At 40.9% G+C, this 13,679-nt stretch overlaps 1 protein-coding gene across 1 annotated transcript in view; it reads right to left on the bottom strand.

Moving 5' to 3' along the window:
* The window catches only part of DOCK3 (dedicator of cytokinesis 3), a 176,289-nt gene that overhangs the window by 103,342 nt on the left and 59,268 nt on the right, over window positions 1-13,679 (bottom strand). The window contains exons 15-18 of the mRNA XM_032239081.1: window positions 10,980-11,104; window positions 7,651-7,813; window positions 5,919-6,025; window positions 4,966-5,137 (exon numbers count right to left, since the gene is read on the bottom strand). Of these exons, the coding sequence (XP_032094972.1) occupies window positions 4,966-5,137; window positions 5,919-6,025; window positions 7,651-7,813; window positions 10,980-11,104 (567 nt within the window). The remainder of the gene's footprint in view (window positions 1-4,965; window positions 5,138-5,918; window positions 6,026-7,650; window positions 7,814-10,979; window positions 11,105-13,679) is intronic.

Genomic DNA, 13,679 nt, shown 5'->3' with positions numbered 1-13,679 from the left:
GGCTCGCAGAACATAAGGTAAGTTCCAGGAAGGCTAACTGTGTATAGCCTGAGGGCGGATGGTGGATGTGCCTTTCAGGAAACTCCTGACCTGATGGTGTTGACTCAGGGACTGATGAGTGCCCCTAGCCAGTATAGTGGACAAAGCTGCAACCTGGCGATGGAGAGTGTTGGGCGCCAACCCTTTGTCCAACCCCTCTTGAAGGAAGTCCAGAAGTTGGGGTATGGATGCTGAAACGTTTACGATATCACATTTCTTGCACCTGATGGAGAACGTGGCCCAGGTCGCGTCGTATATGCGTGTTGTGAATGGTCTTCTGGATGCTTGAATGCTCTGGATGACTTTGTCAGAAAGATTTTGTTTCCTCAGGAGCTCCTCCTCAAGTGCCATACGGTTAGTTGAAGCCACTGGGGGTCTGGATGACTGATGACCCCCTGGCTGAGGGAGATCTGCTCCTGAGGAATCCTCCACGGTTTCTGGATGGATAGATCAACCAGATCCGTGTACCAGGACCTACTGGGCCAATGCGGAGCTGCCAGTATAATCTCCGCCTCCTCCGCAAGGAGTTTGGTGATTACCTGCAGAATGAGCGGTAGGGGCAGGAAAGCGTAGAGGAGGGCTGGAGGCCACTTGGATCTCAGCACATCCGTCCCCTCTGCCTGGGGCAAGTGGTAATGTGAAAAGAATCTTGGCAGTTGCATGTTGACTTTAGTTGTGAACAGGTAAATTTGTGGTTGACTGAACCACCGCACTATCCGCCGTAACAGAGCTGGATGTAGACGCCACTCAGAGTTGTCGATCGTCTGTCGGCTCAGCCAGACGTCTGTCGGCTCAGCCTGACATTGCTGGCCCCGGATATGTGATCTGGTCTGATTGATGCTAGGTGACATGGTGACCCAGAAGTTGGGCTGAAAACCGTCTTAGGGCGAGCCTGGCTGCTCTCAGCTCCAGTCAATTTATGCTTCGAGCTGCCTCTGTCTGCAACCATCTGCCTTGTGTCAGTTAACCCTGACAATGTGCCCCCCAGCCATAGAGACTGGCATCTGAGGTGACCATGACTCTTTTGGGTTCCTTGAATTGGCAACCTTTCTCTACTGCTGTCGACTGCCACCATCTGAGGGAGCGAATCACCTTCAGTGGAAGCTGAACCTTTCTGGGCGAGTTGCTGGCCTCCGATCTCGGCATCGGCAGTAAGAACCACTGTACTTCCCTGGCATGAAGCCGCGCCCAGGGAACTATTTTTAGGCAAGATATCATGATGCCAAGAAACTGCGAGAGTTGGACAATCGGCAGGGATCTGACCCAACCGCACTGGCGGATCCTGCTCCTGAGATTGCGCAGCCGATCTGGTGACAGAAACACCTGGCACGAAACACAGTCTATTATGGTGCCAAGGTGCTGAATGTGAGTTACCAGTTCTAGATGACTTTTCTTTCGATTCACTGAAAAGCCGTAGTTCTGTAGGGCACGTATGGTGGCTTGCACATCTCTTATGGCCTGGTGACGGCTCGACGACTGATGATGTTGTCCAGGTACCATTCTAGGCGAATATGCCGGGCATGAAGGTGAGCCGCCACTGCCACCAGAAGCTTGGTGAAAGTCCTGGACATGGACGAGAAGCCGAAGAGAAGAGCCCTGTACTGATAATGCCTCTCGTTGTAGTAAAACCGCAGGAACTTCCTGTGCGATGCATGGATGGGCACATGCAGGTAAGCTTCTTTCAGATCAATGGACGTGAGCAGGTCCCCCTGTCTTATGCAGTACAAGATGGATTGGAAGGACTGCATGTTGAAGCGCTTGTAGGCCATATGCTGATTCAGGCGCTTCAAATCCAAGATGGCCCTCCACCCCCTGAACTCTTTGGGACCAGGAAGGGAATGGAATAGAAGCCCTTCCCCTCCTGGTCCGATGGAACTGGCTCTATGGCATTTATTTGCAGAAGGTGACAGATCTCTGCCTGCATGAGGGACCTTTTGAGGGGGTTTGGGGGAGGGGGCAACGAATAAACGTCCATGGAGGGAATGTCAGAAACTCTAGGACCAGACCTTTCCTGATGGTGTTGAAGATCCACGTATCCATTGTGATTTCCTCCCATCGGTCTGCATAAAGTTGCAGTCGGCCCCCGATGGGAGGATCACTCTGACAGTCACTTATCGCACCTGAACTGGCGGTTGTTGGAAGGAGCCCTGGTGTTGTTGCCTGCCCCGGGACCCAAAGGTGCTCCTGTCTTGACCCCTATCGCTAGATTGATTGTAGGACCTCTGATAGGAAAAGTAGGTAGAAGCCTGAGCATTCTCCTGGCCCCAAAAGGTCTTTTTCCTGAAGGAACCAGAGTCCTTCCTCTCATTCTTTTTATGAGTAGAGGGAAGGATTTTCCGTTTATCCTTTGTCTCTATCACAATTTTTTCTAAGGAATCTCCGAAGAGATGCCCCCCTTTGAATGGGGCTGAGGCCAGCTTCCACTTAGCTTTCATGTCTGCCTGCCAGTGGTGGAGCCATAGCATGCGGCATGAGGTCACATTGGAAGCCAGCGCTCTAGAGGCGAACTTCGCCACATTCAATGAGGCATCCGCGGAATATTCCACAGCTGTAATGATCTTATTGAGATCATGACGCCACCGAGATCCCTCCGAGGGAGGCTTAGATCTCAACTGACATAGCCAGAGTAAGGATGCCCTTGTGAAGAAGGAAGCAGAAGTTGATGCCTTAAGGCCCAGGTGGCCGCCTGGTGCGTCTTATGGCAGGCTCTTTTGACGCTTTTGTCCTCCGCTTTAAGACCATCTAAAAGGTCTGCCAGTAGGGCCGAGTTGGAAGTCAAGGAGACCACCGGGGCATCCACCTCTGGCAATTTCAAAATGTCCTCCATTTTAGATTCTAAGCAGTATAAATTTTTGTCTCCCACATTTGGCTTGGCCAATGTTCCTGGCTGCACCCACTGGCGCTGCACAACAACCATGAACAGGTCAGGGACTGGAATGAGCTCCGGATCCGAAGCATTTTCCTTAAATAGTCCCTCCTTGGGGTCCTGGAAGTAGAGGGGACAGCTTTAGGTTTAGCTGGGCCTAGCTCCGTGGAAGCCTTGGCCTTATAAAAATAGCTTTAAACAAAGACGGTTTGAAGAGGCCAGTGAAGGCAGGCTTATCGGGGGGCATATCCTCATCCTCCGATAATTCAAACTTGTCTGCTGCCTCCTCCTCCCAGGCTGACACCTCAGTTGTAACAGAGGTACCAGGAGAATCGGGGTTGCGATCCCTGTTCTCAACGAGATGGTGACCGATCTTATAACTCCTCTGGCTTCCTTTTGTTGCATTGCTTCGACAACGCCCTGGGAGATGGCCTGGACGATAACCTCCCTTATCTCAGCTGACAGGGCAGGGCCTTTGTCTTCTGCAGGCCTGGACCTGGAGGAAGCCTGAGAACTCCTCCTCAGGTAAGATGCACTGAAAGGGCTCCAACTCCTCCCTTATAAAAGAGCTGGGGAATCCAGGTACACCAGGAAAGCTGCGGGGGACCCAATTTGAGATTCCCTACCTCTTAGGGATGGTAACTGATCCTCTTGATTCAAGGGAACTTCCCCTTCCTCAGATCTGGGCGGAGGTGAGCCCAGGAGAGTGTCACACTCCTGGGAGAATGCGTGGCCCAGGGGCCTTCAGATCTCCCCCTTAAGGCCTCCTGCCCTTTGGCCGCCTGTTTCTTGGGGCCCTTGCTCCCTGGGGAACTATGGGATGATTTTCTCCCAGTGCCCTTACGCCCTTTCCCCCCTTGGTTTGGCCTACTGCACTTTGAAGAGGGCCCTGCCAGCTCCTCCCGTTCCCCCAAATCTTCATCTGCCATGCCCACTACTGATGAATTTCAAATGAGGGTGGCTGAGTCGCGGCTTGAAGGATGAAGCTGCAGTAAGGAAGGGCACTGGGTGCTTGCCAGCTGGCTTTAAAGCACCTGCAAATCCGCTTAATAGCTGGTGGCTGGCTGGGTGGCCAGGACACTCCAATGCCGCCCTTCTGTGACAGGAAACCTTCTGGAAGGGGAGGGAGGCCCTGCCTGCATTCCAGAGAGGACCAGGCACTCCCCGGCGACGATCTGCGCTGAGATGATAAGGCACAACGCTCCGATCTCCACAATAGTCCGAGGCGAAGAAGAGTCAAGTTGCTGGTATAAAATGGCTGCCATGGCTTTGCGCTGTCAAGAGAAGGTCCTCCAATGCCTCTCAATGCCTCAATTAGTGGCTGTTAAAAAGCACGCAAAAGTGTCGCTTCCAAAATGGCCACTGTGCTTGTTGGATTGTCAGAAACGCCGCTGCGAATACCAGGCTCTTCTGAAGCTCCAGATGCTGGCAAATGGCCAGAAACGCTCAGGAATGGTCCTGCCGCCCCCGCACTCACTGGCAGCCGCCGGACAAGTGGTCTCTGCTATCCCGACTGCTGCGTGCGACCAGCAACAGTTCAGATTACAGACAGTCACCTCAGCAATCCTTTAAGGTAATTAATCCTTCTGAACAGTTCTACTGAATACACTACACTAAGGGAAAAAAATAAAAAATTCTGAAATTTACTGTGAATTGCTTGGAGAGTTCCAGTCTATCTGTCAAAGGACTGAAAAGCTCCCCAAAACTAGTCCTTATGGGAGGACTGAGTTTTTAAACTGTCCTCAATGAGGCAAAGGAGGGGTTGTCAAAGAAAAATCTACTCAGTCCTAGGGCAGGTAGACTGTATTTAAGCTTCGACTCTCCAAGCAGGGCACAGGAGAAGTATATATATATTAGTTTGAAAATTCTGTTTTGTGTTTCATAACTGTTCCATACTCATAGAAACAGAAACTTTCAAGTACAGATACATGCTGCAAGTAACCTAATCAGAACTGATATATGAAAAACTTTTTCAAAGTTTTATGTAAATAAGACTATTATGCTTCATTGAAAAGGTACACTATGAATTATGAATTGTTGGAATAAAAAAACTGCTGTACCATTCTGAGTAAGTTTGGTAGAAGACAGCTGAGTAGAGATTGAAAAAAACTCTTTGGTGCTGCGCTGAAATATCAAGCTTGAAGGGATGTTGGGACAACCATTATAATCTTCTTTGCAGCATGGAAGACCCAAGTAAAGTGCATGGTTATTGAAAGTGCTGTTTTCATCACACTGGAGACACAAGAAAATAAATTATTAAATTTGTTATATTTTATGTTGTTATGTTATATTGTTATGTGAGTCGGACTATATTGAAAAGCAACTTATTCTATTCATGTATATGTTCTGCCTACAAATGCGTACAGCCTTTATTTATTAATTACATCATTTATAAACATTTTATTTTTATGATAATCAAAAAGTTACATGTATCTGCCATTAGAATTAGCTTCCTTTTAAATATCAGAATCAGAATTAGTAATTTATCTCAGTTTTCACAAGGATTAAAATGTATCGCTGTGAGTTCAAAATACAACATTTTTTCATTTATTTTACCTGTCAAGGATTTTAAATATCTATTCTACTACTCAAATCAAAATATTGTTCTTTGCTAAATGGAGTATTTTTTTCAGAATCTTTGTGGGATACTCTTATCCAAAAGCAGTATTCACCCAAAAATGGTGAATAAGGAACCTTTTTTCAATTTGTGTTAACATTGTGCGCATATAGCTATAATATAAAACAAGAAAAAAGGAACAGAGATTTTAGTAATACTTTTCCATGATTACTAACTGCAATATTTTGACTGTTTATTTTTAAAAAGTTAAAACTGTCAACATTCTTAGATTTCTAAAACTACAAACTTTTATGTAACAGAATAACAGAGTTGGAGGGGGCCTTGAAGATCTTCTAGTGCAAACCTCTAGTGAAGCAGTGTTTATGACATTAAATATAAGCCAAAGAGGGGATATAATCATGGAAGGATCAAAATACAAAAAATGAAGAATAGTACCTTATAAACATAAAGCTCATGAATATCATCAGATAAGGTAGTGCCATCATCTCTCATTAATGGTGTAAATGCAAAGCCAAAGAGCTTCTTTTCTCCTTTATCTTTTGCTGCAAAACAAAATCAAATATTTACACACATTTTTAAAATATTAGGTCTTTAGGTTATCTGTAAGAAACAGAAAGTCAATATGCTATGGTAGTTACAATGCATATGTATGACTAAAGAAGCCAGGGTTCATATCCTTACCTAAAGCATGCAATTCCATTGATGATTCTGGACTAGTCATTCGCAACCTGACATGTCATAAAATTGCAAGAATAAAAAACTCTGCTTCCAAACACTTTTATACTTGTGTAGCTATAAGTTAGGTAAGTTCCTACGACTATTGCTGGCTGAAATAATTGCCATAATTTACTTTGTCATATATTTTCAAATGATTTCCTGATCTACACTGGTGGGTCCTATAGCTGGCTGAGGTCTCCCACAGATTCCCCCATTCCCTGAGTTATCAAGATTGGGTCGTTGAGTGAAGCAGTCACTTGGGTATCTTGCTTAACCACCACTTTAGTCAATGACCAAGACTCTGTACCATTTATGATGATAATACAATACAATAGCAGAGTTGGAAGGGACCTTGGAGGTCTTCTAGTCCAATTCCCTGCCTAGGCAGGAAACCCTATACCATTTCAGACAAATGGCTATCCAACATCTTCTTAAAGACTTCCAGTGTTGGGGCATTCACAACTTCTGGAGGCAAGCTGTTCCACTGATTGATTGTTCTAACTGTCACGAAATTTCTCCTCAGTTCTAAGTTGCTTCTCTCCTTGTTTAGTTTCCACTCATTGCTTCTTGTTCTACCCTCAGGTGCTTTGGAGAATAGTTTGACTCCCTTTTCTTTGTGGCAACCCCTGAGATATTGGAACACTGCTATCTTGTCTCCCCTAGTCCTTCTTTTCATTAAACTAGACCTACCCAGTTCCTGCAACCGTTCTTCATATGTTTTAGCCTCCAGTGCCCTAATCATCTTTGTTGCTCTTCTTTGCACTCCTTCTAGAGTCCCCACATCTTTTTTACATCGTGGCGACCAAAACTGAATGCAGTATTCCAAGTGTAGCCTTACTAAAGCATTATAAAGTTGCATTAACACTTCACATGATCTTGATTCTATCCCTCTGTTTATGCAGCCTAGAACTGTGTTGGCTTTTTTGGTAGCTGCTGCACACTGCTGGCTCATATTTAAATGGTTGTCCACTAGGACTCCAAGAGCACTCTCACAGTTACTACTATTAGTAGTAGTAGTAGTAGGAGGAGGAAGGTACCAACTATACTGTACCTGTGCATTTCATTTTTCTTGCCTAAATGTAGACCCTTACTTTTTTCACCACTGATTTTCATGTTATTAGATAGTGCCCAATGTTCAAGTTTGTCAAGATCCTTCTGTAAACCTATCTTCTGGAGTGTTGGCTATTCCTGCCATCTTGGTGTCATCTGCAAATTTGATGAGTTTCCCATTTATCCCTCATCCAGATCATCGATGAAGATGTTGAAGAGTACTGGGCCTAAAACAGAGCCTTAGGGTACTCCACTGCATACCTCCCTCCATGTAGATGCACTTCCATTGATAAGTCGAGGGCTACCTGTATTTTTGTAGGTTTTGGTTATTTGTCTTATCTATTTAATATAATCCTTAATACAAAATATGTAAAAATATTAACAAAAATATTATACTCACTGGAACAGTGTCTGAATTCAAAACGGAGGTGAGATCCACGGAATCTGTCAATGGGGATTGGGAGTTTGATGACTTCTCCCCAGCGAGGACTATTATTATGATAGAGAACAAACGAATGATACATACTTCTATTTGATTCTCCTGAGCCTAAGCTAATGCAGTCCTACAAAAAAAAGGATACAAAGTAAGAATACTAAAATATTACACTAAACATGATACAAGACACTAACAACCTCATTTAACAATACAAGGATTCTGTAGATTTCAACTAGTCTGTGTTGTGCATGTAACCCCTATGTCGGACTGTCAATTCACTACTGGGCCTATTGGAAGTCGGGAAATGGGCCATTTCTGGCCTCCGGGAGGTGGGGGAGACTGTTTTCACCCTCCCCAGGCTCCAGAAAAGCTTTGAGAGCCTGGAGAGAGCGAAAACTGGGCTCACCAGAAGTCGGGAAACGTGCAGTTTCCGGCCTCCAGAGCGCCTCCAGGGGGCAGGGAGGCCGTTTTCACCCTTCCCAGGCTCAAAAAAACCTGTACACACAGGGCAGTGGGGGAGGGGGTCGTGTGCCCATGGATGTGGGCATGTATGCGTGCATGATATGCTTGCATGCGTGCTTTTGGCATCTGAGGCGAAAAAGGTTTGCCATCACTGTCCTACACTATAGAAGTTATGAATTTATGCAGACATAACTAAACTGCTCAGCTAAGAATATTGTGTTATGATTGATTTGTTTTCTGTGTGACATTAAGTATAGTTATCTACATCTAAGTACATCTTTGGATGAGGAAAGTTTTATTTCGATGATGACTAGTTAAACTAGTCAGGAAGGTTTTAAACTAGAATGCAAAGGGATAGGAATAAGTGAGTAGCAGATCGGCTAACCCTGTATTATATACCACAGAAAAATCCTAGCGTAGTGATATTAAGAGCTTAAAAAAGAAGCAAAAAAATACAGACATAAAAGTAAAGACATAAAAGGAAACCAAAAGTGATCCTAACCCATTACCCTAAATGCTTTATACTATTGGACAAGGTACGGAAAACTAGCAATGTGAGATTGATATAATAAAGAATGAAGTATGGTGTAATATGAGTTACAGAAATATGGTGGGATGAATCTTAACAGTAGAACACCGGGCTAGATGAGTATATCTTTTTCTACAAAAACAAAAAATTCAAGAGTGGATATGGCAAGGACTTCTAGAGAAGAAATAGCAAACTGAAGAGGGCTCCGTTAAAAGTGTGCCGACGATTGTGGTGAAATACAGAGCTGATGAGTAGACTTTGTAAAAAGAAATTAGCAGAATTTTTTGAAAATAGTCTAAATGCAGACACTGACATAAGTATAGTTTGAGATGCAAGTAAAGCCTATTTGATTAAAGAGGATATATAATATAATCTAATAGTCAACTTTTACAAAAGAGCCAAGAGAAAATTCAGTGCATTTCAGATGAAATAAAAAGTAAAGAAAAATTAAAGAAATCTCAAAAGAAGATAACTATCTCTCATCAAATTAATTTTGTATAGAAACAGTTGTCAATATTAACAGTAAAAGAAATAGGGAAAAATGATTAGTGAAGCTATAAAAAAGATTAAACCAAGAAAAATGCCAGGACCAGATGGATTACCATAAAGTTCTTATCATAAATGTTCTGAGGATGCACGTTTACAATCTTTGCAAAATATAATGAATTTTATTTTACAGGGAAGAAAGATACCTGAGATTTGGAAATATACAAATATAGCATTATTGAAGGACTTTGACAAAAATTATAAAACAGCATCACTACTTAATAATCTTTATAAATTATTCAGAATTATCCTAGCTGATTGAAAATAATTTTAAAATAATTTATTAATAAAGAATAGATGGTAAGAACTTCAGTTTACAGACAGAATACACCAGGAAGAACTGAAAAGGTTTTCCCTTCCTATTCTATTTCCCACTTTCCAGTTTTTTCCCCATTTTTCTCTTCCTTATATTAGATGCTTAACTTGGCTGGCAGAGAGGGAATGCTGTGGGTCCTGTCAATCAAGGAATTCCAGCTGACTAGTCCAGGAGAACCTTCTCTGCCATGGCTCCTACCGTTTGGCACATCTTATCCTCTGAGGTGAGATCCCCTTTGACCTTCTGCAAGACCCTGAAGACCTGACAGTATCAAATGGTTTGCAGTCCCAATTGGAGTGCATCACACTGGATGGTGGTTGATGAATTAAGAAGTAATTCCATACACCCCCACACACAAATCCTGTTCCATTCCCTGTCCTTTAATTATAATATTCTTTTGATTGTGATTTCCAATTTATTTTTGTAGAAATATTTATCAGTTAGGGTTTTAATGCCATTCAAGGTCATTTTGATATGAGATGGGTGACGAATTAAATAAATAAATAAATAAATAAATAGCCAAAATTGTGGTATTAAATTTGGTAATCATTTCCTGAATTTAACATTATCTAAACAAGTAATAAAAGTAAACTTGTCCAGATTTTTTTTTTAGCTTTGTTTAATTAACACAAAAGGGTATTAATTTCAATGTTATGGCAGGAAGAATAGAACATACTGAATGAGGTGTCTTGGGGATAATAGGAGCCAATATGTCTTAGCCACTCAGCTAAATAGAAGATTTAAAATAGATTTAAATAAAGATTTAAAATAGATTTAAAAATAGAAGACTGAACTAGATAGAAGGCCATTAAAGTGAAGACAAGATTAATTTTCTTAAAAGGAACTGACAATTAATTATGTACATTATATTATACTGTAATGTCGGTAGAGTGAGGTCTTATAATTATTATTACAATATTTCAGTGATTGCGGCTTTCGGATACAAGAAAAGAGAAGATACAATTTTTATAATATGCTATGTAATGCAATACCATTTGAAATGTGTGGATTCTCTTGGGAGAGTTAATTCGAGTTCAACATGCAAATAGTTGTTTAATAGTTGAAATCCTCATTGAAATCTGACCACAGTGTAAAATAGAGAAAAACCATGTTACGTTTCCATGCACATTTTGGTGAAAAGATGAAAAAGTGATATAATAATAAATTAAATGGTCCATCTAAAAAACGCAGTTGGTGCTAGATATTATTGGATAGAGAAGATTAAATCATGTGAAATAATATTGAATAACAACCAGTACAATAAGCATTTTTTCTAGCTGAAAAATAAATGTTTCTATTTTTTGCTTTAATTCCTCAATAATTTAAAGTGAATATTTGATTAAGAATTTCAACCCTTCCATATATAAAAGATTTTGAATTTTAAAGAATTTAAACCCAACCATGGTAGAAATACATTGAATAAAGTATGTAAATATTTACTTTTAAAATTTCTCCATCTGCATAGAGAACGTACATAGTTACTTCTATGTTCTTTTGAACACTTTTTCCACCTCTCTCAAAGTCTCCTTTCTCTAAAGTCAGGTACAAATCGTTTCGTATATCACCTACATACAAGGAGAGAAAATGTTTTTAGAAAAGATCACATAGTAAATTATTCTTTTGGACAAACCAATGATATTTTGTTCACTATTCTGATGAGATATCAACTCATTCCAATTGTAAAATGAATAGTTAATAAAAATGAACATTTAATATCAGTGTATTATATTTGATGGCTGTTAGTAATGCTTAATGAAGTCTGAAAACAGGAAACCAGTTATGAGACAAAGGAGAGGGACAGGACAGGAGGTTAAGATTTTCAAATTCCTTTTAAAATATCTAGTTAGCAAATAAATGGTCAAATCATTCAAGACTGTTCTATTTCCACATTGATAGCTAATTTATAAACAGTTGTAGATAATACAACACTTGTGAACAATAAAGTCAATATTCTTTCACTGCATACATTCTCCCATCCCTTCTGTAGGACAGGTCTACCCAGCATATTTTTTTCAAGCAACTAAAGTGGTGCTTGAAAGTTTAGGAATCTTTTTGAATTTTCAATATTTCTGCATAAATATAACTGAAAAATAATTTATTTCCCATGTCACAAGTTCTAAAACTAGATAACAAGAATTCTATTAAACAAATATATCAAAAGTATTATATTTATTTATTGAGGAAAATGATCCAAAATTGTGTATTTGTATATGGCAGAAGTATATAAAATCTAAGATTACCAGTCGTTTTGAAGGGGAAATACTTGAAGAGTCAAGTATTTCAATTAAAAGCCTTTCTTATATTGGCAAATGCAATCATTAGGAAAACATGATAAGGTTACAAGAAGAAAGCCACTACCCTCTTCATTGCTGCTATTACAGATGCTCCAGGGCCTTATGGTCATTCACACTTTCACAGCGCTGGACAATAGCCATACTCAACCAAACACTTTATATTTATATTTATTATGGTTACCCATTCCAAAAGATTAAAAAACACCCATAACACATTTAAAAAATGCAACAGCAATATCACTTAATTAGGACTGTATTCTATAAAATATAATTGTGTTATTCTTTTCAATAATATAATCAGTAAGCCTTAGTACTTGTATCCATAAGGACAAGTAAAATATAAGTGTAGAACTGCATGGCTGAAACTGGAAGAATTTCCTTTTTTGGGAGAAAATTTATGTATATTACCATTTTACATCAAACAAATTGCTATCTATGAAAGGTTTAGACTCATGTACTACAGTACATAGAAAAAGGATGCGAGCAACACAAACATCATAAAATAAAAACACCAATGAACACAATACAGTGATGACAGAAACAATAGAAAACCTAAAACTTGGTTTATAAATAAAAATTGAGATAATAAGAGAAATAGGTTTTGCTCCATTTGCCATTTACTACTCCCAAGCAAAAATATCTTTTTCATAAATTGTCATAGTAATGAAATGCTATTTCTTGTTGTCTATCTTTGTCCTTTTGCTGCTGGGTATTCAAAGGATATCTCATAACTAAACTGAGCTGGAAATAAGATAATCTACTTTTTTCAAGTATTCTTGCTCTTATTTTATAACTTAATTTTCTCTATCTTTTCAGAGTAATTTAGGATGCACAGAAGCAGTGGTGTGTTCCTACCGGTTCAGCCGAATCAGTAGTGGTTTGGCAGCCTGGGTCACTGGAGCCGGCAGTGACTCAGACCTGCCACCCCCCCCAAATCTGTTGTCTTTCACCCCCCCCAAATCTGTTCTCTTGGTCTACAGTGCCACCATCTTGTTTTTCAGTTCCGCACATGTGCAGAACAATTTTTATTCGCGCCCACGAGTGAAGCGGCAGTAGTGGCTGCCTGCACAGGAGGGGTAGATAATGTTATTCACTAGTATTTGTGACTTCCAGTTTGCTCAGAGGATCGTTTTGACTGCTCCGAAGACTTCAGGGAAGCCTTCTGAAGGTCCCTGAAGCCTTTGGAGCGCTTAAAGCAATGTTCCAAGCAAACAGGAAATGACTTCCGGTTTGCTCTGAGGGTTATTTTGGCTGCTCCGGAGTCCCTGAAGCCTCCGGAGGGCTTCCGAGGGTGGCGGGGGAGGCTGTTTTCGTCCTCCCCCGGCTCCTATAAAGCCTCTGGAGCCTGGGGAGGGCGAAAAAAGCATGCAAAAATGGGGGGAGAGCGCCTGTAGTGCATGCATGCACACTGGGGGGAATCCTGCATTGCATTATGGGTGCGGCACGCCCGCACACTACCCCCCCTGCACTCCCCCCACTTATGGCACACGAGCCAAAAAAGGTTCGCCATTGCTGTCATAGTGTATCAAACACACATAATTACCATCAGTTGTATTATTCTTTACTGTTCTAAAAATTGGAAAATGATTCATTTTGAAATAATGGGTGTAAAATTTCATAAAGTATTCTATTAAAGCAGAAAATGGCCCATTCTGTTTTTCAAAAACTGAATGGGTCATCTCCTGTATTTTGTAAATGTACCAATCTCAGAACATAAAAGTGCAAAATATTGCTTGATACTGAAATCAGCAGTTTTATATTGTTCTTTAATATAAAATTATTGTGGTACAAAACACCAAAAAATAAAATACTAAATATAAACAAATTCATTTCAAGTTTATCTGTA

The sequence above is a fragment of the Thamnophis elegans genome, chromosome 2 (genome assembly GCF_009769535.1).
Source record: "Thamnophis elegans isolate rThaEle1 chromosome 2, rThaEle1.pri, whole genome shotgun sequence".
In the NCBI taxonomy this organism is placed as follows: domain Eukaryota; kingdom Metazoa; phylum Chordata; class Lepidosauria; order Squamata; family Colubridae; genus Thamnophis; species Thamnophis elegans.
This window is presented reverse-complemented; position numbering and strand designations above follow the sequence as displayed.